Genomic DNA, 24,605 nt, shown 5'->3' with positions numbered 1-24,605 from the left:
TGTGTTTTCACACATGCATGTGTACTTGTATACTTCTAAAAGTGATGTTTCTGTGAGTCCCAGTCCCCTGCCCAGCTCCCATTTCCATGCCATTGTATCAGGATTCCAAATAAAAACCCTCTGGGAGGGTCAGGGAAAGGCTCATGATTAAAGCTCCCTGCTGAACCAGTGGTTTTCAGGCTTCTCATCCCTATTCATCCTGGCTATGGAACTGAACTCTGACAGAAAGGGGTGGCTTTAGTGACTCTGAAATGTCACTGAATGACTTGACCTTAACCAGACTCCCGATTACGGTCCACAGGAACATGCTTGCCAATTCAGCCAGTGTGCGGATTCTCATCAAGGGAGGGAAGGTGGTGAATGATGACTGCACGCACGAGGCGGACGTCTACATTGAGAACGGCATCATCCAGCAGGTGGGCCGTGAGCTCATGATCCCTGGTGGGGCCAAGGTGATTGACGCCACTGGAAAACTGGTGATCCCTGGAGGGATTGACACCAGCACCCACTTCCACCAGACCTTCATGAACGCCACGTGTGTGGACGACTTCTACCATGGGACCAAGGTAATGCTTTGTACCCAGCGTGGCTTTCTCTGTTGCTTTCTCCTGCTCTGGGACTGCTCCAGATGAGACCATATGAACCTGTGCCTCCCTGGACTGCTACAAGGATTGATGTGGCAGCTAGACTAGGGGTCACAGCTAAACGTCCTAGTTCATTTAAAGGACAAAGTATGTATGTCTGTTTCGCTGATTGAACCACCCATGCTCCAAGCAGGAGCTGACGTTATTTTTGTACTTTTATGTCCTGTAATGCAGACCTAGGGGAAGATGAGAATCAGCTGGTGTTTATTGCTGTGTATGTTAATTTGGTAGACTTGTTTATGCATGGTAAGCTAAATTAAGTCTCCAATGTCTGCGACAGATTGTTAACTCACCTCTTGATGTTTCAAGTGGCAGAAAATGTGAATGGAAAATAGCTATCTTCTATAATTCTCTCTAGTTTGTTTATTTGTTTTTGAGTCAGGGTGTTACAAAGTAGCCCTGACTAGTTTGGAGCCCACTCTGTAGACCAGGCTACCCAAAAATCACAGCAGTCCACCTGCCTCTGCCTCCTGAGTGCTTGGATTAAAAAAGTGTGCACCAATATGCCCTGCTTCTTTTTTTTTTTTTTTTTTTTTTTTTTTTTTTTTTTTTTTTTTTTTTATGTGATAGGGTCTTATTCTATAGCTTAAGCTGTCCTCTAACTCAAGACAGTCCTCCTGCCTCAGTCTCCAAAGGGTTGGGAGTGCGCCTCCAAGCCTGGTTCATTATTTCTTGAGTCAGTTTGGAAAGTATCAGTGAGCTCTGTCTTTGCTGCGAGTTACCACAGACACAGTGCTTCTGCAGAGCCGGATGTGAACTACTGTCTGCTCCCAAACACAAAATACAGAAACCCAGACTTGTGAGACAGTTCAGTCAAAAGAAAACTGCATTTTCCAAAAAGAGCCCCAGTTGGATGAAACCCTGGCCATTGCTGCCATTACTCACCTTTGTAATGAACGGTCTGCCACATGCCAGCTTCTCCAAGGATGCCAAGGCTGGGCCACACCCCTCTGCTGCCCCAGAGCCTGTACTGACTGGAGCTAGAGAATCTGCCTACAGATATTTGCCCGATGAATACGTGAACATTGCTTATCCATCTGGCTCTCCATACATAACAGGTTTTAGATTCACTGTGGAGTTGTTTTAAAATCCAGAGCTCCTGGAACCCAAGTCCCCTGCCATGGCTACAGGCCTTGGAGAGTCTGAATTGGGAGGACTCATCTCGAAGGCCTCCTGAGTGAAAGAGATGTACCAGTTTCTAGCCCTATGCCTGATGTTCCATGTCCTGCACCCCCAAATCCTCCCATGGTCCTGCACCTTCAATTTCCCAAGCTCAGGACTCTCCCTGTGAGATTCATTTTCCTGGGGCTCAGGTGTTTCTGCTGTGAAGCAGTGGCTGACAGGTCTCCCCAAGCTCACCTTGAGGATTCTGGCTGGGGCTTTAGAGACAGAAGCTGGGCTCTGGAGAGGCAGCCCTGTCTATGCAAGGCAGATGGCCTAGAGCTGTCCCTGGGGTGAAGACATACCCACTTTCAAACCCAGGAGCTGCAGAATAGATACATGGAGGACCATGGAGGACCTCACTGTGACAGATCACAAGAGCCACTGCCTGACCTCTGAGCAGAGGTTTCCTGGCTCTGAGGACTCTCCGCCTGGGGAAGAGAAAAGGAGCAGACATCCTGGGGTCAGGAAGGGAGCAGACACTGCCTTCTTCTCTAAGAACGTCCCTGCATTCCATGGGTGATGTTTCACTAGTGAGATAGAGGACCTCATCCTCATAAACTTGGGTCCTTTTTCAGGATGCTGTGGTGGCACTTGGGATTCTTTCTAAAGTCAATAAGTATATCCAGTCACCACCTGAGCACTAAGGCCAGGCCTCTTTCCTTCCTTCCTTCCTCCCTCCCTTCCTTCTTCCTTCCTTCCTTCTTTCCTTTCTTCCTTCTTCTCTCCCTTCCTCCCTCCCTTTCTTCCTTCTTTCCTTCCTCCCTCTCTCCCTTCCTTCTTCCTTCCTTCCTTCTTTCCTTTCTTCCTTCTTCTCTCCCTCCCTCCCTCCCTCCCTTTCTTCCTTCTTTCCTTCCTCCCTCCCTCCCTTCCTTCTTCCTTCCTTCCTTCTTTCCTTTCTTCCTTCTTCTCTCCCTCCCTCCCTCCCTTCACCAGGGGTAACCACTATCTTGACTTCAGATACTACAGATTTTTTAAAAAATATAACAGCAGAGTGTCACTCATAAATCATATAATTTATGTAAAGTGTACAAGAGCCAAGGGGTGAGGGATGGCCTGCAATCCTGACACCTGAGAAACTGACATGGGAGGACTGTTGCAAGTTTGAGGCCAGACTAGCTTTCGTAGAATTGGGTTAGCCAGGGCTACATAGACAGACTTGTCTCAAAATGAATGAATGAATGAATGAATGAATGAATGAAACCAAATCAATGAGTCAATGGTTTTTAGTATACATGTGGCAGATTGGTTTTGAGTATTTACCTAAGGTGTTTTATAAATGTAATTCGGTAATTCTTCCACTCAGAACTCAAGGTGTTGGCTAATTAAGTGTCCTGGCTTTGTGGCATTTATCCACCCTATTGTCAGTGAGCATCTGGCCCTTCCAGCGGGAGGTCACTACACATGCTGTTGCTGTGGATGTTCCTGTGGCCTATGGCAAGCACATATGTACAGCGTGCATATCCCCAGGGATGGAACGGCCAGGTCGTGGTATGGCTCACAGACAGGGCCAGTAGTTGTAGATACTGCCCAATAGCTTCCAAACTGGCTAAGACAGCTCACGCCCTAGCAGGTAGTGGAGGGGGCACTGTGAGTAACCTCGACATGACTCCACTCAGTCCCCTTGGGAGCCAGTGTGCAGAATGCTCAGGCCTTGTACCAAAAGTGATAACTTGCTGGCTGCTGCCTCTGCTTTCGGGAGACCGTTAGTCCTGAAGCAGATCTACCCTGTCACTGCTTTCTGCTAGCCTCGAAGAAGTCAGGCCTTCTCTGTCCTCTTTTCCACACGGTCTATGGCAGGAGCCCCTGAGAGCCTTCAGCTCTTTACAGAGTTCTGTGCACAGGTTCTCTGTTCAAGGTGGAAAGAACCCCTTCATCTTTTCCAGGCTGCTCAGCCATTAGGACAGAAAATACCAAATATATCCAAAGACCCCTGTTGGATTAAAGGCCTCAGTTCTGCAGATTTGGGGCTCTGAAGACATCCTCACTCTGTGTAATGCATTGTTGAGAATTTAAATCATAGGTGCCCCTCCCCCAAGCCATCTTGGTTCCTGGTGACAATGAAACCTAAGTGTGTGTATGTGTGTATATATGTGTGTGTATGTGTGTGTGTGTGTTGTGTGCATGTAGAGACAAGAGGACAACTCATTATAATTGGTTTTCTCCTTCCACCTTTACATGGGTTCCAGGGATCAAACTTACATTGTATGGCAGATACCTTCACCTGCTGACCCATCTTACTACCTCTGAATGCTTTATATCCATCTCCTGAGCAGGCCTCTGTGCCCCAGCCTGCCTATTGTCTACTATGCAGGTAACAAATACCTAAGAAGTTCTGCCTCAAGTCTCCCTTAGGCCCCACATCTGCCCTCCAGTTGTGTCTCCTACAGCAAACATTCTGATCTCCACTGGTCCCTGGTAGAAGAAATGCTCTCCTGTTGGTACTGGCTGATGGGGTCTGTGGCCTTTATGCAGAGGCTGTGTGTACACTTGGGATGAATACCAGGAATCTGCTTAGCTTGAATCAGATAAGGCTGATTGACTGAGGATCCGGGATTATAATAGAACCACAGAGGGAGGGATCAAGCTGCATCTCTTCCTGCTTGTCAGGCAGACCCAGTTGGGTCTTAAACCCTCCACCCCCAATGCATGGAGACCAGCCATCAGGCCTAGAAAAAAAAATAGTTGGAAGTCTGGCTTTGCCAGGAGCATCTGGGTTTCCATTGTGCTGGGTCTGGAGGGCATTCTCTCCAGCACCATAGCAAGCTGGCGGCAGGCTCTGCCTTGCTCCCCCACCCACAGCCCCATCACTTGATCCACTATTATCCTGCCTGTCCCAGGCACCACCTCCCCCCACCTCCAATCTATAGGCTTCCCCCTAGTTCCAACTACTGGCAATCGCACAGATCCAATTCCTGAAGGCCATTTCCCACTGTAGGGGGGGAGATGTAGGAAAACAAACATCCTGCAACCCAGTTGTGTGGACTAACGGTCAGGACTGTCCTCTTGTAAGGAATTCACATTGTGCCACCTGTTTGACTGCTGTCCATCATTGGTTTTCATGGCCAGGTGAAATAATCAGTATTTTTTTCTTTAATTAAATGTGTGTGTGTGTGTGTGTGTGTGTGTGTGTGTGTGTGTGCACATGTGTGTCTGTAAGTCCTCTGGAATTGGAATTTAAAATGGTTGTGAGCTGACATTTGTGTACTGGAAACTGAACCTGGGTCCTCTGGAATGAACAGCTAGTGCTTGTAACGACTGAGCCCTCTCCCCAAACCAAAAGTCAGCTTCTGATTGGTTGGTTGGTTGGTAGGTTGGTGGGTTGGTTGGTTGGTTGGTTGGTTGGTTGGTTTTTCGAATAAGGGTTCTCTGTGTAGCAGCCTTGGCTGTCCTGGAACTCTTTGTAGACCAGACTGACCTCAAACTCACAGAGATCCATCTGCCTCTGCCTCTGCCTCTGCCTCTGCCTCTGCCTCTGCCTCTCTGCCTCTGCCTCTCTGCCTCTGCCTCTCTGCTTCTGCCTCTGTCTCTGCCTCTGCCTCCCAAGTGCTGGAATTAAGAACATTTGCCACAATGCCTGGCCAAAATCAGCTTTTTAAAACCATGAGCACCAGCCTTTTCCCCTAACATGCTGATAGGTGGTCAGATGTATACCACTGTCAAAAGCTTCTTGTGTGCCTCTATTAGCTCCTCCTAAAAATATTATAAGAGCCATAGCCTAGGCTGATAGTTCTTAGTCTTTGGGAAGCAACTTTCATTAGAACCACTTGGGGAATTTTTAACAGATGCCAATATCAGGCCCTAACCCAAACCAATTAAATCAGGTCTGCCTCATCCTTCATCTATATTTTTGTTTAAGGTATCCTGGTGATTCTATGTACTGCAGAAAGACTGTCTGAGAACTTTCTTGGCTATCTGGAATGGCACTCTGCATTGGCTGTGCTCTGATGCCCATCTGACTGGCCTCCCCTAAAGTGCCAAGGCTGACAGCTGAATTCTGTTTGTTAGCATATCTGCCCATCAGTCTTATTTGCAACTGTTTCTCCCCTCAAATTCCAGGGTTAGAGGGAGGCTCACAACCCTAGCCTAAGCCTGCCACCCCTATGCACTTTCTAGTGCTGTATTCTGCCCTCTGCAGAAATCATTATAGAGAAATGGGCAGCTGGTTAGAGTAACCAGAGTATTGGTGAGACTGACCCTCTTCTTGGAGGCCCCAGAGATGACCTCCTTCCTGTTCCCAGTGCTATAGGGGCACAGAGGTCACCTCCCATGGAAAAGTCACCATCAGGAGGTTTTTACCATCAGCATATAAGAACGTGCTTGGAGGTATGGGACAGGCTTAGGGGCTGTTAAGTATCATAGACTGAAATGGCCTGTTATATTCTGTGTCTAGTGGGGAGGGTCCTTGTCCTCCCTTTCCATCTTCCACCACAGAGGATCCTCTCTGGCAGGGTCCTGAGGTATGCCAGGCTCTAAAGCCTAAATGAACACCCTTAGGCAGCCAGCCTAGCCGTTATCCTTCCCAGGGAGCCCATTTACCCCATGCTCGGACTGATTCTGCCTCTGAAGTTTGTTCTCTTGGAATTAAACCTTTTTAAATGGCTGCTTGTTGCTTTTCTTCTTTTGCTTTAACTTCGGTTTCTGTCTAATTCTGGCTAAATTAGTCTTTGCAGGACTACGTACGGTAAAGCTTCCTGACTGTGGGAATTCAGACCCACTTAGTCTTGTTTATTAACTGATGTTTCTAAATTCACGTATTTCCTTATCCCTGTATGAAGCTTCGAGAGACCTTTGGAGTGGTGTAATTCCACTTCTCACTGACATGGGAGCTGAGAGATAAGGAAGGAATTCCACACACACCTGCCTAGTCCCAAAGCTAACCAGAACAGACAGCTCTGGCTGTGTCCACCAAACTAGCCTCAAACTCAGAGATCCACCTCCTTCTTCCTCCCAAGTGCTGAAGTTAATTTAAATGTGTATGTCACTACACCTGGGAGAGTTCTTTTTCCCCCACTAATGCTTTTAGGAATCCCTTAAACCAGTTCTCAACACGTGGGTCGAACAACCCTTTCACAAGGATCACAAGATATCCTGTGTTTCAGGTATTTGTATTACTATTCATAACAATAGAAAGATGAGTTATGGAGTAGCTATGAAATAACTTTATGGTTGGGGTCACCACAAACATCAAACACTGTATTAAAAGGGTTGCAGCATTAGGAAGGCTAAGAACCACTGCTTTAAATCAGACATCTTTTTGGGCAACCTTATGACCTCTAATTGACCATACACAAATAGTTTCCTTGTCACTTCTTGGCTTTCAAAGTGTCGGGACCAGATAAGGATGTTACAAAACTGACAGACTTCAGGCAAGCTGTGGAGCCCTCCACCCACCCAAGATGGCAGCCTAATCTGTCCCTGTGTTTGGATCATGTGGATGTCAGCACTTTGGGGCAGGATGCTGCTTACAAGGTGCTAATGAGTTAGTACACAACAAATGCTTGAAACAGGACACATGTGAAATAAATGTTAGCCTCCAGGTAGGGCTTGCTTTTTCTACCCTAGACCATCTTCCAGTGTCTGTGGCTCCTTGAGGAAAAATCCATTTACTTTGGCTGCCTCGCCAAGGAAATAATCTACAATCTTTTTTTGAGGATGTATTTGTGTGTGTGTGTGTGTGTGTGTGTGTGTGTGTGTGTGTGTGTGTGTGTAAAATACCCAGTGAAGCCAAAAGAGAGCACAGGACCCCCTGAAACTGAAGTTACAGGTAGTTGTAAGTGTCTGACTGTAGGTGTCAGGGATGCAACCATCTTCGAGAGCAGCACACACGTATGTAAGTACTGAGGGGTCTCTCTGGCCCCGCTTCTTCCCTTTTAAACACCCCTGCTGCCTGCGTCTCTTGCTCTGCCATCCTGGCACCTTCATGGGCCTTCTTTGGGCAGCATCCCAGCTGCTTTTCCTGATCTAGTGGCTGCCACACCATGCTGCCCCCTGGCTGCCTGCCACTCCTGTGGCCTGGCTGTGCTGGTTAGGGTCAACCCCTTTCTATTTTGCTGTCTCCGGACCTGGAAGAAATCCTTTCCACCCTTTCCAGTGGTGGCTGGTCCATTTGCAAGGAGTTATGCTAATTTTCATTTGTGTAACTAATTACTGTATTGGCCTCGATTTACAATAACCATCCATCAGCTATTTGGTCAGTGGGAGGCTGGGACACAGGTCCTCTGCCTATCTGAGAGACTAGCACAGTTCTCAGGCTGTCACAACCAAGGTGTCACTGGAGCTCAGGATGCTCTGCCAAGGTCCCATGCTGGTTGCAGGATTTCATTTATTGCAGCTGGAGAAGGCTGAGGTCCTGTTCTAATTGGCTCTTGACTGAAGGCGATCTCAGCTCCTGAGAGGCTGGCAGTAACGCCTTGCCTCACGCCCCACTTCATCTTCATGGCTCATCCCAAATACCCCTCTGTCGTCAAATCCCCAGCCAAAGCCTCTCCCATCAGGATAAGCCCTGACTCGGGATAGGTTCACCTGGCTGAGTCCCACTTAAAGAGCTGACTTCCTTTCTGGAAGACAGGGTGCCAGCTTCTTCGCTGGGCTCCTCCCTTCCTCCATGGAAGGGTGCGTATTGCCAGGGAGTGAGTGATAATCTTCCTGCCACAGCATTACCTACACAACCAAGGCTCTTCCAGCCGTTCTGCCCTCCGCTCTCCACTTTCGATAACTACTTGAACTTTTTAAAAGATGCTGTCCTTGTGGGTAAAAGTATGAAGACTTGAATCTGATCCTCAACACTCACATGAAACCTAAGGCCCAACAGCACAAATTTGTAACCCGGGTGCTGGGGTGAGTCAAATACATCCTGAGAGGTTGCTGGTGAGGCCAGTCTATTTAAAATGGCAGGTTCTAGGGTTCAGGAGAGACTTTGCCTCAAAAAGTGAGGTGAAGAGCAAAAGAGAAAGACACTCAACATCAACTTCTGGCCTCTACACGATGAGTGAGTGCACTGGTGCACACTGGTGCACACATACATTGGTGTACACACGCAGGTGTACACTGGTGCACACACTGGTGCATGTACAAGCATACAACACACATAAGCACATAAGTAGATAAATAAGATTGTACAAATACATTTCAAAAATTTTTAATTAGATTTATTCATTCATTGCTTCTCAGCCTTATAGCTAAGATCAAGTGTAGGTTTGTTGATGTTTTTTCATATAAAATTTTCCCTATATGTTTATTTGTGTGCCTTGTGCATGCGTGCCTGGTGCCCAGGGAGGTCAGAAGAGGATGTTGGATTCCCTGGAACTGTTGGTTGTGAGCCACCATGGGGTGCTGGGAACAGAAGCAATCAGTGCATTTAACCACTGAGACATCCCTCCAGTCCCTAACATGTACGTTTTTAAAGTCAAAGTCACTCCAACCCCCTTCACCAGCAGCCCCTCTTTCAGCTATGACCATATTCCAGCTTTAGCTCCTGCTGGAGCTCCCTGGTTGTCTAAAGCCTTGACTAGATTTCTAGATCTTCACTTGGAATGCCTCACATCTGACCATGTCCTAGCTGTCCACCCTCGAGGCCAGGCTGCATCTGCCCATCTGTGGCTCCTCCCTCAATCCTTCCTGCAGGTTTGTCTCTCAGCCAGGTAAAAGAGACTCTGGGGGCCAGAGACCATGGTTTATGTTTGGTCTGTGATTGCCCAAAGACTCACAGCTTTTACCACACAACACACACCCACACAACAGCTGATTGTCAGCTCAGTGGAGTAGTTAAGAGCCGAGCTGAGGCACGCTGCCCAAGCTTGACGTCAGCCCCACCTTCACAGGCTGTGATCTGCACAAGCTAATGTCTCCTGGTCACTGATGTCCTTTTCTGGAAAATGGAGATTTATGGTGACCCTTCATTTCCATTTATTGAGTTACTTTTTGTGAAGAACTTAAAATAGCACTTGATGTTTATTAAACATTAAATAAGCATTTGTTGAATGTATGTATATTGATCATGCTGAGCCTTGAAAACTGACTTGTGGTCGGGCAGGGGTGGTGCACGCCTTTAATGTCAGCACTTGGGAAGCAGAGGCAGGTGGATCTCTGAGTTTGAGGTCAGCCTGGTCTACAGAGCAAATTTCAGGATAGCTAGGGCAACACTGAGATGAAACCCTATCTTGAAAAACAAAACAGAACAAAAAAGAAAAAAGAAAAAACAGCTCGTGGCGGTCTCTCGTGAGCACAAGCGTTAATTAGGTATCAGGTAGGAACTGGAAAATTAGATTCCATTTCTACTAGTTGGGTGTCCGGTTTACCGAAAGCTTGCTGGGGTTTTCAGTCTGCCTGCACACTGGTTGGCAATCCAGACTATAGTAAAGCCAGGTGGAGCCTTTGTGGATCAAAAATGAAGGCAAGCTGTCATTTCTTACAGAATTCTTACCTCTATGACCGGAAATGACCTCCTGTGCTGACCTCTTCCCTGCTTCCTGGATAAAGGTTGTTTGCAAAGACTTTCTCACAACCGAGAGACAATTGCATCTTAAAATCTGGGGATCAGAGTGGAGCATGTGCAGCTTACAACGCTTTCAGACCCAACACAAGCTTTAGGGCCTCGGAAATTTTAGGGGGAAAAGAGCTGGTGAAAAGGCACAGCCAGTAAAAGTGTTTGCGGCCAGAGTTCCATCCCTGAGACCCACATGACACAAGGAGAGAGTTGCCTCCCAAAAGTTGTCCTCTCACCTCTAGCCATGTGCCATGGCACTCCCTCCCCCTACACACACACACACACACACACACACACACACAAATAAATACAGTTTTTAAAGTTGAAAAGGAAGACAATCATTTGTGTACTTCAGTGATCCCTCTTGCATATAAATGCTGCTGTTTCCTTGTTTATTCTTTTTCCTAAAGCCTTTCTATTTTTATTCTATATATTTTTTTGATAATTCAAAAAAGATTTTATGGGAGTGTGTGTTAAGTATTTGTGGTATACATGTGCATGCACATAGGTGGATGTGTGTGTACATGTGTATACATGTGTGCTTAGGGGCCTAATGTCCCCCTCTATTGCTCTCCACCTGATTTCTATGAGACAGAGTCTCTCACTGTGCCTGAAGATCACTTTTGACTAGGCTGGCTGGCCAGCAAGGTCCCAGGTTCCGCCTATCCCCACTTCCCACCCCTAGGGTTATAGGCACATGCAAACTGTGCCTGGTTTCTACATGGATGCTAAGGGTTTGACCTTGGGTCAGCATAATTGCATAATATATACATACATATACATATATATATATACACACACATACATATACATAAACATATACATACACTCACAGTATATACTAACCTGCCTCCCCAATTTCTCAAAAAATATTTTAGCATGGCCTTATGCAACACTCCAGAAGTACTCAGTTGCAAGTTGCTGCCCTCCCAAGCTTCGTGAGGTCATCTCTGAAGTTGCCATAATCCTGTACTGAACATGCAGTGCATGCTTTAGGATAGCCATGCATGTAGACACTGAATCTATCCCCTTGGAAGTTCCAACCTTGTCTTCTTGTCCCCTACAGCCAACTGCATTGTCCTCTCCTTTAGAATCATTTTATTTATTTATTTATTTATTTATTTATTTATTTTTAATGAAATAACAAAATAAAAGTTTATTTTATTAGAATTAGGAATGTTCTTTCCCTCTGGGAGACCTGAACAGTCCAGTTACAATGAAAATCTAAGAGCTGTCATTTTCACAGCACAAGGTGCTCTATGCACAAAATTACAGGGTTAGGAGCATTTCATCAATGTATCGATCTGATTGTCTCACCAACCTACCCCATCCCTTCCCCCAAGTGCTCTATACCTGATGTAGCTAAAAGAATTTGTTACATTTAAACCTTTTACTCTTCTTGTTCTAAATTTCAAATCCTACTTACAGGTGAACCACACATTACACTGCAGATTCAACCATTTCAAATCAAGTCAGTCTTGGATCTATTTGTGTATATGTATACACGTGTGTGTTTAATATATTTATTTGAACACACATAGAACATATACAATCTGGGTTGCAGCAAATTACAAAGAATTTAATAGTCTGGCAATGTTAATATGCTACTCCATTTACCTCTATGGTATGTCTCCTGAGCTTTGGATCAAAATTTTATTGTAAATCATTGAAAATTCACCTGTTGCTCAATGAATTACTCAAATGAAGCATGCACTGACAATGTAACTGATGTCAGAGTAGAGCCCTCTGAGAGACTTGGGTAGGTCAGATAGGGAAGCTGTTAACAATATGGCTTGCCTGTCCCACTGGGAGCACTGAAGCTAGCTACTGACAAAAGCAGGTAAATTCTGGAAATGCTGTCAGATATGGAGACGGTTGTTAAAAACTTGGATGTAGCAGAAGGGCCAGTTCACCTCAATCCACACAAATTTTGAGTGCAATGTCCTCAGGCCCCATGTGAGCTCTGGGACTAGAAAGTCACCAACTACACTGTCCTCCATGGTAGGGGACTGAGACTATGGGATGCACCATCTTTGTGGATGTGTGCTGCAGGACAGGGTGTAAAGAGAACTTATGACACTCAGACCTAGATACAGTGAAGTTAACCTTTTTAAACACATACACAAGGCATTTTAAGGGACCACATATTTATCTATGTGACAATTCTGGTTGCTTTCAAAGTCACCAGGAAAAAGAAACTTACTTGAGCTTTTTTTTTTTTTTAAATCTTGTTGGTTTTGATAAATATCTTAAGATTGATACAATTACTTAAAATGAAGTCAAATGGATAAGAATCCTTTTATTTAAAGGCTAGGGATGTAGCTCAGTTGGCAGAGTGCTTACCTGGCAGGCATGAAACCCGTGGATTCCATCCCCAGTACCACATAATCTGCCCATGGTGGGTAATGCCTACAATCCCAGCACTTGGGAGGCAGAGGCAAAAAGATTGAAAAGTTCGAGGTCAGCCTCAGCTATGTAGCTGGTTTGAAGTCAGCTGGGCTACATGAGACCCTACCTCAGAAACCACATGACAAGAAAAAAACCTTACCTAGAGGATGTTTACCTGGTGACTATAGGAAGATAACGCTGTGGTCTGACAGAGTAACAACTTTCTCACTGACCAACACTCAGCTCTTATGTAACCTCTACTCTCACGCACAACTACAGAGCCGGAAAACATTAGGAGTGAAGTGATCGCTCTCTATCCAAAAATTGCTTTTCCTATTTACATTTAAGTGCCACAGTATTTTCAAGTGAAGCTTGCTATCATTTAAAAAGAGTATTTATTTTTTTATTTATTTAATGTATAAGTACTCTGCGGCATGCACATCAGCTTGCCAAAAGAAGGCATGAAATTTCCTTGATAGCTGGGAGCCACCATGTGATTGCTGAGATTTGAACTCAGGTCCTCTAAAAGGGCAGCCACTGCTCTTAACCACTGAGCTATTTCTCCAACCTGAAGCTTTCTATTGATAAACTCTATCCTGGGGAGAGCATGTACGGACAGTAAAGGTTATGACTAGGTATTGATGTCTTTAAAACCACTTGGGCTAGAGAGGTGGTTCAGCAGTTAAGAGCACTGGCTGCCCTTCCAGAGGTCCTGAGTTCAATTCTCAACAACCACAAGATCTGGCTGTGTTTAGATCCTGGCACCCACATGGCAACTCAAAACCATTTGTAACTCCATGTCCAGGGGATGTAATGCTCTCATCTGCCCTCTGCCAGTATTACATATAACACAGACACACCTCCTTTTCTATAATTTTTTCTCCTTTTAATCTTTTTTCAAAAATCTATTCATTTATTATGAATAATAGCTGTCTTCAGACACACCAGAAAAGGACATCAGATCCCATTACAGATGGTTGTGATCCACCATGTAGTTTCTGGGATTTGAACTCAGGACCTCAGGAAGAGCAGTCAGTGCTCTTAACTGCTGAGCCATCTCTCCGGACGTCTGTGTGTTCCTAAATATATAAATACAACCTGCTCAGTACTTATAATATTATTTGTATATATATAGTTTTAGAGCTGACCATTTGGTATTGGATATTCAAATGGTAGCTACACATTTTCAAGCATACAGTTCAGTATCTTTTGGAGAAGGATATACTGGCATCCCAGTTCATATAAGAAACACATCTGCTACCCCTCCCATAGTTTCTTTATATGCTTGTAATCTTTCCAACTCCTTCTGACCTCTCCAGCCCCAGGTATCCACGGACCTTCTCCCTGTAGATAGAGGTTAGTTTGTATTCTCAGCATTTCTGTAAATGTGATGATGAACTATGTATCCTTCCTCTCTCCCTTTATGTTTTCTAGCTTAGGATTATTAAGTTAGGGCTGTTTCAGACAAAGCTACTCTAGCCCCCCTCCCATGTCTGTGTTTGTACAGACATGGGCTACCACTTCCCTTTGGAAAGAAGGGAGTGTCTCCGTCACACTGTGGATGTATGTTTGCCTTTTTAGGAAACCATCAAACTGGCTCCCATGCCGACTTTTTTGAAACAGTTTAAGCTCCTCCCAGCAGATGCTCTGTGATGGTCCATGGGTTGAATCTGAGCTGCTCTAATGTGTGGTGTGTCTTGTTGTGCTATTAATTTTCATTTTTCTAATGACTGTGGATGAACGGTTTTCCATGCTTATCTGCCCACATGTATTTTTACTGAAGTGTCATAAGGCTTTTGCAAGTTTTAATGGAGTTATTATTATTGGAGGGTGGTTTTTATCAGATTGCAGGAGTTGTTTATGTGGTCTAGTGATGAGTTCTTTTGTTGGATATATACTCTTTATATTTTTCTCAAGTTGCTTAATTTTAACAATGGCTTTTATTTATTGATTGATTGATTGTGTGTGTGTGTGTGTGTGTGTGTGTGTGTGTGTGTGTGTAAATGTAGGCACACAATTGCTGCAGCATCCATGTGGAGGCCATTGGACAACCTTGGATATGTCAGCTCTTACCTTTATCTTGTTTGAGACAAAATCTTACTTGTAGCCTTGGTTGTTCTCAGACTCACTACATAGACCAGACTGGCTTGGAACTCACAGAGATCCACCTGCCTTGGCCTCCCACATGCTGGGATTAAAGGTGTGTACCATCATGGCTGAATGACATGAATTTCTTTTGTTCCTGATGTCTACTAAGCTTGCTGGCCCTGGACGCCTAGGGATTCTCCTGTCTCAGTCCTCCATTTTCCCCCGCACAAACATTAGGAATACACATGTAGCTGACTTCTGTGTGGGCCTGGGTATTCAAACTCAGGTCCTTATGATTACACAGCAAGCCCCTTTCTTCACTGAGCCATCTTTCAGGCCCCTCAACAATGACTTTTAAAGGGCAACTGCTTTTTGTTTTGAAGTTCTATGTGTTGCTTTCTTTTTCATCTTCATTTCTTTGTGGTAGAATCAAGAAGTTTTTACAATATCCAATCAGTAAGATTTTCTCCTGTATATATTTTTGATGTATTATTTGTATATGTATGGGTGTTTTCCCCGCATATAACATGTATATGCACTATGTTCTTGCCTGGTGTTCAAAGAAGAAGATCCTCTGAGACGAGTTACAGATGGTTGTGAGGCATGGTGTGGATGCTGAAAAATTGAACCCAGGTTCACTGGAAGAGCAGCCAGTGCTCTTAACAGCTGAGCCATCTCTCCAGTCCTCCTGTACTTTCTGTTAGTCCATTTTCTGTTGCTTGAACTAAATGCCACAAACTTCATAAAAACAGAGATGAATTGACTCATGGAAGTGAGGAATTCCAAGCGCATGGTACTGAATCTGGTGAGAAACGGCTTACTACAGCATAAGGTGGCAAAGCCACCACGTGCCAGAGAGATCACTGCTCACCCTTGGCCTTTTTAGAAAGATGCTGTTTTAACATGAGGATCCTGTCTTCATGACTCCCTCCGGTTCTGATTTATTTCCCGGAGGCTCCACCTTCAAAACTATCAACATAGGAACTCGGTGATTACACTTGTAACACAGGAACTTCCCTTTGAAATTGTCTTGGCTTTGAACTCTCAATCTTCCTCCCTGTCTTCTAAGTACTAGGATTATAGGCATGCACCAGTACATCTGACCAATGACTTTGGAGAAACACATTCAATCCATTACTGTTTTCTTCTGTAAGTTTAGCCTCATGTGAGTAAGTCTGTAGCTGTTTTCAGCTAGTTTTCTGCATAGCACATACATGAGAAAGGTCGGTGTTTGGTTTTTTACATACATGTATCAAGATGCCCCAGCACCATCCATGTAAAAGATTGTCTACTCCCTGTTAAAAGTCAGCTGGTCATAGGTATTTCTCATGTCCCCCCACGACTCCCTCATCCCTTCACAAATTTGTCTCTCTACACCAGAATCACATACTTGATTATAGCAGCTTTAAGTAAGTTCCTTAGAGCAGGTAGCACTAAACATTCCAACTATGGTCCTCAATTCCAAACTGGTCTCTGCCCATCCATGTACATGGAAGGCACCACTTTTGCTGCAGGCTATAAACCAAAAACCTTTAAGAACTGTGAACCGAAATTTCCTTTTCTTTTTTTAATTTTTCTTTCTCTCCTTCCTCTCCTTTGAGACAAGGTCTCCTGTAGCTCAGGCTGGCCTTGAACCCATGACGTACCTGAGAATGACTTTGATCCCCTGATCTTTCTGCTCCTACCTCCCAGATGCTAGGATTCAGGCATGTGCCACCATGCTTGTTTTCCGTAGCGCTGGGCATCAAACCCAGGGCTTTGTTGTATGCTGCGTAAGCTCTCTACCAACTGCACATTCCCAGGCTTTTAAAAGTTTCTTGTGTTACTGTACAGGAAAAAAAATATATATCCCTGGCGTGATTATAGATATTATCTATATAGGCATAGATAGAGATGCAAATGTATTTATGGCCTTTGGATCACCTTCCAGTTGGAAGTGCAAATGCAAGACAGCAACATGGAGAGGAGACAGACAGACAGACAGACAGACAGACAGACAGACTTCTCATGCTCCACACTCAGGGTCCGTGGGTTGACAAATGTGTCCTAAGTACTGTCAGCTTCCCAGTGCCTTTATAACCGGTTTCCCATCAGACCTGGGCTGGCGCCCCCGTGCTCACTGCCTGCCCCTGCCAGACATAACACACACTTGGACGCGTGTCAGTAATCTCTAAGCCCCAGACCAGTGCCCCAAGGTCGCCTGTTCTTGATACCGTGTAAAAAACAGTCCGAAACAGGGCATATTGAGGCCCAACAGGCTGGGAATCCCAGACCCCTGCTAGCACCTGGAAGTGTGTTGCCTTCCCCAAGAGCTTTCACCTGCAGCCCCTTGCTTCCATAGTAAGGCCCCTGACCCCTGCCTGAGCCAGCAGACTGACTTGCTGTTCAGAGTAAACTTGTCTTGGTCTTCAGAAGCCAGCTCAGACAGATCTCACAATCTTTCCATCCTTCCTAGGTAGGAGACTGGGTCTCAGAGATTACATCATTTGCCAGGTTAATAAATTCGGGGCATGCTGGGTGGGGTGGGGTGGTGTGCACCTTTAATCCCCTCACTCAGGAGGCAGAGACAGACAGATCTCTGAGTTCGAGGCCAGCCTGGTCTGCAGAGTGAGATCCAGGACAGCCAGTGCTACACAGAGAAATCCTGCTTCAAAAAATACACACACACATACACACACACACACACACACACACACACACACACACACACACACACACAGCATCCTGCCATCCTTCCTTAACAGCTTAATAGTACTGTCACCACTTAGCCGTGCTGTCGGACTCAATTGAGGCCCTGGTATCATTGAAACAGACCCTGGGTAGAGAGCAAGTGGGGTTACATGCGCTTCATTCTGGATTGCTGGTCAACCCTCCTCTCAGGCATCTGTGCACGGCCTGGACTTTTACTAAGCATCCATGTGGCCTGCTGGTCGGTTAACTTTCCCACTTTGAGATCAGAAGGGGCTTTGCTAAAGAGCAGGATGACAAAGGGTCTCTGTGGAGCTCTACTTTAGAGCCATTTCCACAGGCCCTCGGCTTCTTGAGCGCAGGCATCCACAGTCCTTCTGCCACACAGCTCCCTTTGAGGATCATCTCCAGTCACCATGGTAACCGCATGTCGGGAGCCAGTCTGCACTGGCTTTGTATTAAGCACAATGAATTTAAATCGGTGCTCCGCAGTGAAGATAATCATTCTGGATCAGAGCGAGGCCCCAGGCTCCTCATTTCATAGTTTTAAATGTTGGTACAATTCTCAGTGTTAGCCCTGTAATTCAGGCGCCAGCCACACCCTCTGCTCTATGTCAGCTACAGCGAGGTCTAATTTCTCTTTCTGTCTTTTCCCTTCTTTGAATTTTGGAAGCGGGGAGCCCCTCGGTCATGCAGGACTAGCCCAAGCTGAGGGGTGACTAAGCCGGAAGGAGCCTGAGGCTGTGGTCAGACGATCTCATTCAGTGTGCCTGTGTGATTTCCTCTAAGCCCCACTATAAAATAAGAGTCATCACCCCTACCCTTCGGTGATTTTTAAAATTTATGTTGGCAAATATATCTAACATATTTTTTCCACTTTAACCGTGTCTGGGTATAGGGCTCTGTAGGGTTTGGGCACATTGCCTCCAAATGTGTCCAGAGCTTTTTGTCTCAACTGCGGCTTCACAGCACTGAATGCTAACCTTTTTCGGCCTCTGTGAGTGGAAGAAGACAGTGTTTGTGCTTAGCTGTTATTTCTTCCTCTTAGCATGCCTTCAAGGTCCATCTGTAGGCAGCAGGTTGGAAGAATACTGCACTGTGTGCATAGAGCACAGTCTTACCCACTCATCTGCGACTGTGGATGGACTTGGGTTGCGTCTCAGTCAGGGTTTCTATTCCTGCACAAGCATCATGACCAAGAAGCAAGTTAGGGAGGAAAGGGTTTATTCAGCTTACACTTCCACATCACTGTTCATCACCAGAGGAAGTCAGGACTGGAACCCAAGCAGGTCAGGAAGCAGGAGCTGATGCAGAGGCCATGGAGGGATGTTACTTACTGGCTTGCTTCCCATGGCTTGCTCAGCCTGCTTTTTTATAGAACCCAGGTCTACCAGCCCAGGGATGGCTCCACCCACAATGGGCTGGGCCCTCCCCACTTGATCACTAGTTGAGAAAATGCCTTACACTGGATTTCATGGAGGCATTTCCCCAACTGAGGCTCCTTTCTCTGTGATAACTCCAGCTTGTGTCAAGTTGACACAAAACCAGCTAGTACAGGTTGCCTCCACTTTTTAGCTTTAATGCTGTAGACAGGAGTGAATGTGTGCCTATTCAGGTCTGCACTCGTAATTACAAAAAACTTTTTTTTTCAACAAGGTGTGCAGCGCCGGCTGGCCTGGAATACACTATTATGTGACAAAACTTTCCCTGGGGAGTCAAAACATATGCGTTTACTCCCCGAGACAGACCAAAGTTTAGATACCGCCAAAGTCCAACTTCATACCAATGAGTTATAGGGGTTACTTATAGGAGTATGGGTGAGGGGTTACTTACAGAAATGTCTCAAAGACATCTGCATCCCCAAAACCCACCCCAGCCTGGGCGACAACTCCCAAAGGGAACCTGGAGCACACTGCACACTCAGCAGGCTAAAGTGCCCGTTCCAGTGCCTCAGCCGCTCTAAATCTCTTCCGGGCACCGCGGCTGGTTTCTGCTTTCGTTCAGGCAACTCACCTGGTCTGAGTCTTCTTGGCAGCTTTTACTCCTTCTCTGACAGGGAGGGGCCTAGTGAATTTGGTCTGTTTCAGGGACTTCCTGAAGCTATTTTGAATTTTTTAACCTTCCTATTTAAAGAGCTTCCCTGCAGGTAGGCAGTTTCTCCAGGAAACTGTTATAGAACAACTAAGTAGCCAAGGCTGGCCTCCAACTCACAGGGACTTACTTTTACACTATTTCCAGCTTATAGAACCTTAAAAAACAGAAAGAAAGAAAGAAAGAAAGAAAGAAAGAAAGAAAGAAAGAAAAGAAAGAAAGAAAACATTTTTATTTATTTTTTGGCAATTTCATACATGGATACAATGTATCTTGACCATATTCACCCCAAGTCTTTTCCCCTTCTCTGTCCGCACCTCTCAACTATCTTCCTCCCACCTTCAAGACTTTTTTTTTTAAACAGGTTGAGTCCAGTTGCTGCTGCCTGCTGGAATGTTAGCTGGGCTTGTTGGCTTGAGCGTGTATAGGTTCCCACAGCTGCAGTGACAGCCACATCGTGCCCAGAGGATAGCACCCCTCCTCATCTTCCAACTTTTTCTCTCTTTCCATACCCTCTTCCACAGTGTCCCTGAGCCTTGGGGCAGTCATTACAGGTGTCCCATCTACACCTGAGTCACGTATTTTCATACTTTAGCCAGCTACAAGTATGGAGCCGCTTTGAGGATCAAAAATGGTAGTTGAGAACGCTCTCCTGCACACAGTAGGCCATCAGTAGTATTAAGTGTTTTTCCCCCTTGAAGTTAAGCCTAGGAGTTAATGTCATAGAGGGCTGATGACTTCAGTGAAAGTGATGATGGCATGTTGCACTAGTGACAAGCTGTGTCTGTCTCCCAGGTGCCTTGTGGAAATGTATTCATTCTGGGACTTAAAGGAAATATCGTAACCATGAAAACAGGTGTCATGAAAAAACCATACATGCTTTTATAGCCCTCCCACCAGCTGATATTCATGTATTTCTAACTTCCAAAATTGGAAGAAAAAATCCTGTTGGGCCCGCAGTGTACACTGTCTTGTTAGCAGCCTATTTTAAGCACAGCCTCAGGGGGCCCCTAAAGCTGCTGTGGGACAGCTCAGAGCTGAAGGCTCTCAGAGGCTGATTCAGCGAATCGCACCTCTTCTCGGCACAGGAGAGAGTGGGCTGGGGAGTACAAACGCCTAGACTGCAGCCTGGCTAGTCTCTGGAAATCTGGGGTAATGGCAGTGTCTGCCACGTGTTCTAGTAACGATGAAGATGAAGGGGAGACCGCCCCAGATCCATCCACGAGTGGAGCAATGACAGTCAGGGCCTTGGGAGGCTTCGGGGGAGCCCTCTAAGTGTGAGAACCTCCGATCTTGGAACCATCTTTGCTGTGGGGTGTGTGGTGTGTCTCACCGGGCTCCTGCCAATGGACTGTTGCCAGCCAACCTCTCTGCCTGCAACAGCCCCAGCTGGAGCCAGCCAGCTCCCTTTGTGTAGTGGAATTTGTGGCAAACAGGGAGGAGAATAGGAGCCCTTGTCCAGCCTCCTGACCAGTGCAGGGCCTGGATGCCCCACAGTACTCCTTATTAAAAGACAAAGATGGTGGAAAGCTTAGATTTCATACCCAGCCTAAGATCTCCTTTAACTTTGCAGCGATTTGCTGCAGACTCTGGGTGTGCGCCTGCGGGTGGTGTAGGAAGGAGCCAGGACAGCGGAACACAAGTGCTCATGGTCTCTGAGTGACAGAAGGCCCTGATTTCTAACCTTCAAACTCTCCTGGAAGCCCCTGAGTCCAGAAGTAGCAGAGCCTTGGTTTCTATAGTTTAGTGCCAGCCCGAACCCTCAGAGATGCTCGGGGATCCTTGAAGATGCTCGGGGATGCTCAGAGGTCTTCGGGGATGCTGGGAGATCCTTGAACATGCTCGGGGATGCTCGGAGGTCTTCGGGGATGCTCGGGGATGCTCGGAGGTCTTCGGGGATGCTCGGGGATGCTCGGAGGTCTTCGGGGATGCTCGGGGATGCTCGGAGGTCTTTGGGAATGCTCCGGGATCCTCAGGGATCCTTTGCTATTCCCCCTCCAGTTTTGACTGCACCCTTGACCCGACACTATTTAGCCGTCATTTGGGTTTTAGAACCAGGTTTTCTTTTTCCTCTGACCCCATTCTTTTCCCAGAAAATCTATAACCAATGACTCTTGTTTGACTAAGTCTGACACCCGCGGGCTCCAACTGAGACACTTCCTAAACTAGCCGAGGTCCTCATTTGCAGCAGCAGCCATTCCTCTGCCAGGGATATCAAACCCACTCAGGCCTTCCTTATTCAGTGACTTAGGGTTTTTATTGCTGTGAAGAGACACCATGACCAAGGCAACTCCCATAAAGGAAAACATTTAATTGGGGGTGACTTACAACTGAGAGGTTCATTCCATTATCATCACAGGAAGCATGGGGGCATGCAGGCAGACATGGTGCTGGAGAGGAAGCTGAGAGTTCTGCAGTCCTGATCAGCAGGCAGCCAGAACAGAGGGTGAACCACTGGGCCTGGGTTGGGCTTCCGAAACCTCAAAGTCCAGCCCCTGTGACAGACACACTTCCTCCACCAGGCCACACCTCCAATGTGAGTCTATAGGAGCCATTTTCACTCAGACCACCACTCCTAAGAGCAGAGGACAAGAGACAGCTCACTGCCATGGCAGAAGGTCTAATTCAGGCCCACCAGCCTCTAGTTCCTCCCCCACCATCCTTAGTTCCAGCCCCACGCATCACCAGTGTGATGCATTTCTAGAAGGTTTGAGAGTACAGAGGGGTCTAGGGACAGACCCCGTGGTAGTGTCTGCCCAGCAGGCATGAGTCTCTGAGTTCAGTTCCCAATGCTGTGTAAGCCAGGTGAGATGATCTTCATCTGTCAGACTAGCACTAGAGAGGGAGAGGAGGAGGCTCAGGTCAAGGTTACCTTCTGAACCAAGAAACTTTGTAGCCAGCCTGAGCTGTAGGACCCTCGCTAAAGAAAAAAAGAGCAAAAGACACCTTCAGCTCAAACTGAATTTAACCTGCCCCAAGACCCCTCTTCACTTTGTGTCTGAGCTAAGTTTCTGCCTGGTTCCTAGACCCCTCTGAGGGTTAGTCATTCCTAGCTTGTTCTCCTCAGGTGTCTCACCCTGCTTTCCCTTGCCCAGCTCCTGGCTTTGGCTGAGCTCTGTACTACCCTGAAGTGAAGTTTTATGTGCTTTTGCGGAACCTCCTCGTGGCTCACACCAGCTTTCAGGGGATTTGGCTTCACTCCCTGTTCTGCTGGGAAGTCTGGGACCAAGAGTCCCTGCTGCTTCAGCCTTCTTGGTGAGTCTCTGATGGTCTCCTCATGTATCCACAGCCCACCCCACAAATGGATGGCAATTAGTAACCCAACCTAATAGGTATGAGGAGAAATTTAGCTTCCTCGTCTGACCAATAGGGATAGTACACCTTTTCTGTAGGGTGACTTCATAAATAAGAAAGTATTACGGTAACTACTCGATTATGTTAGTATCAGCAGTCTTCTCCACTTGAATGTCCCCGTATCAGCTTTATTATCTGAAGATTCCCCGCCCCATACACATTTCATTCCCCAACCCCGCCATGTTTCAGCCCCTTAGTTCGTTCCCCTCCCCCACTACTTCATACTACATCCTCCATAGTCTAAGCTTGCTTCTTCAGGAAGCTTGCTTCACCTACATCCTTCTCAGCCCAGTCCAAGAGTTCAGACCAGCCATTCCCCCACGCTGCCAGTGGACAGCCAGAGTGACGTTCTTGTCTGATTGCCATGGTCATCTTCTGTCACTGGACGCTGGGCAGCCATAGCTGCATACAACGTGTAGCCAAGATGAAGGAGAAACCCATCCCAGCTCTCAAAACAGCCTCTTCCTGGGCCATAGGCATGCCGAGGGATGGGAGTGAGCCGGGTTTCTCTCTACAGGAGCTCCTAGGCTTACAGAGCCTGAGCCCCCTCACTGCTACCTCCTCTATAAATGCAAGTTGACAACCTTGCTAATTGACAGAGTCCAGGCTAATCAAGATTCCTGCACTCGGTCCTAGTCAGACTTTTCAAACAGGCCCATTCTCCACCCTCTATCTGTACCCTGAACTGTGCCCTTTAACCCCACCCTCTACTCTGAGTGCCGTGCCCCCCTTCCTGTCCCAACGTGAACTCCCTTCCATAAATCCTCTTCTGACGATGTTCTCCCGCATCTTTGAGGTCTTTGTTTTGTGGCGGCTTGTGTTCCCATAGTATCTTATTGGGCTCCTCCTGTGCAGACACAGAGCTGAGCACTTGACCTGCATGACGTCACTCAATTCTTTTTTTCCCCTCCATTAGTGTGTCATGTGTGGTCAGGCTCGACAGTGAGCACCTAAGCCCCCACGGCCACCTCTCCAGCCCATCTCTTAATTCTCACAGTCATGCACGAGGGCTGTATCCCCACCTCTACGTGCAAAGGGAGTTCAGAGTGATTAAATGATGCTCGAGGTCTAACAGCTACTAAGTCACAGAAGGAGTGTGCTTTACTTAAAGTCAGGGACGCTGAAAGCTGAAAGAGATGAAACTTACTATTTATTTATTTACTTATTTATGATAGGGATTCTCCATGTAGCCCTGGCTATCCTGGAATAGACCAGGCTGGCTTTAAACTCAGAGATCCGCCTGCCTCTGCCTCCCAAGTGTGAGGATTAAAGGCCTGAGCTACCACTGAGATAAAAATTTAAAAAGTAGAAAAGAAAAAGTTTCAAATAGTCCAGCCAGTCCTAACTGTACCATTTAGCCGAGGCTGCCCTTGAACTCTTTCCCATCCCCCTGTCTCTATCCTGTGCGCCTGCCTCGGAAGCTAGGGTTTAAGCCTCCATCTGTTCCCATCCCCTGACGTGACTACAGAGTGAGTTTGGGACAGCCAGAGTTACACAGAGAGACAAGGTGAGATGGAGGAGCTGGTTTCCAAGAAGGCCGGTGAGCACAGTGAGCAGCAGCCAACTGTGAACATGAAGGACGTTACCCGAGGGAGATAGAAACCACTGAGCTGGTGGTTTTTTCTTCGGTACTTAGAATGTGAATTTGAAAAAAAGATGATTTTAATTGGAAAAGTAAAAAATAGTTGAGCGAGTCTTTGAGG

At 46.5% G+C, this 24,605-nt stretch overlaps 1 protein-coding gene across 1 annotated transcript in view; it reads left to right on the top strand.

The window, feature by feature from the left end:
* Positions 1-305: 305 nt before the first annotated feature.
* Positions 306-24,605, top strand: part of DPYSL5 (dihydropyrimidinase like 5) — a gene marked incomplete at both ends in the record, with an annotated part of 48,110 nt that continues 23,810 nt past the window's right edge. Inside the window, one exon of the mRNA XM_080910370.1 lies at positions 306-566. Coding sequence (XP_080766496.1) covers positions 306-566 — 261 coding nt within the window. The remainder of the gene's footprint in view (positions 567-24,605) is intronic.

This window comes from Micromys minutus (genome assembly GCF_963924665.1).
Source record: "Micromys minutus genome assembly, chromosome: 1".
Classification (NCBI taxonomy): domain Eukaryota; kingdom Metazoa; phylum Chordata; class Mammalia; order Rodentia; family Muridae; genus Micromys; species Micromys minutus.
Note: the sequence above shows the minus strand (reverse complement) of the source record. Positions and strands in the feature narration are given on the sequence as shown.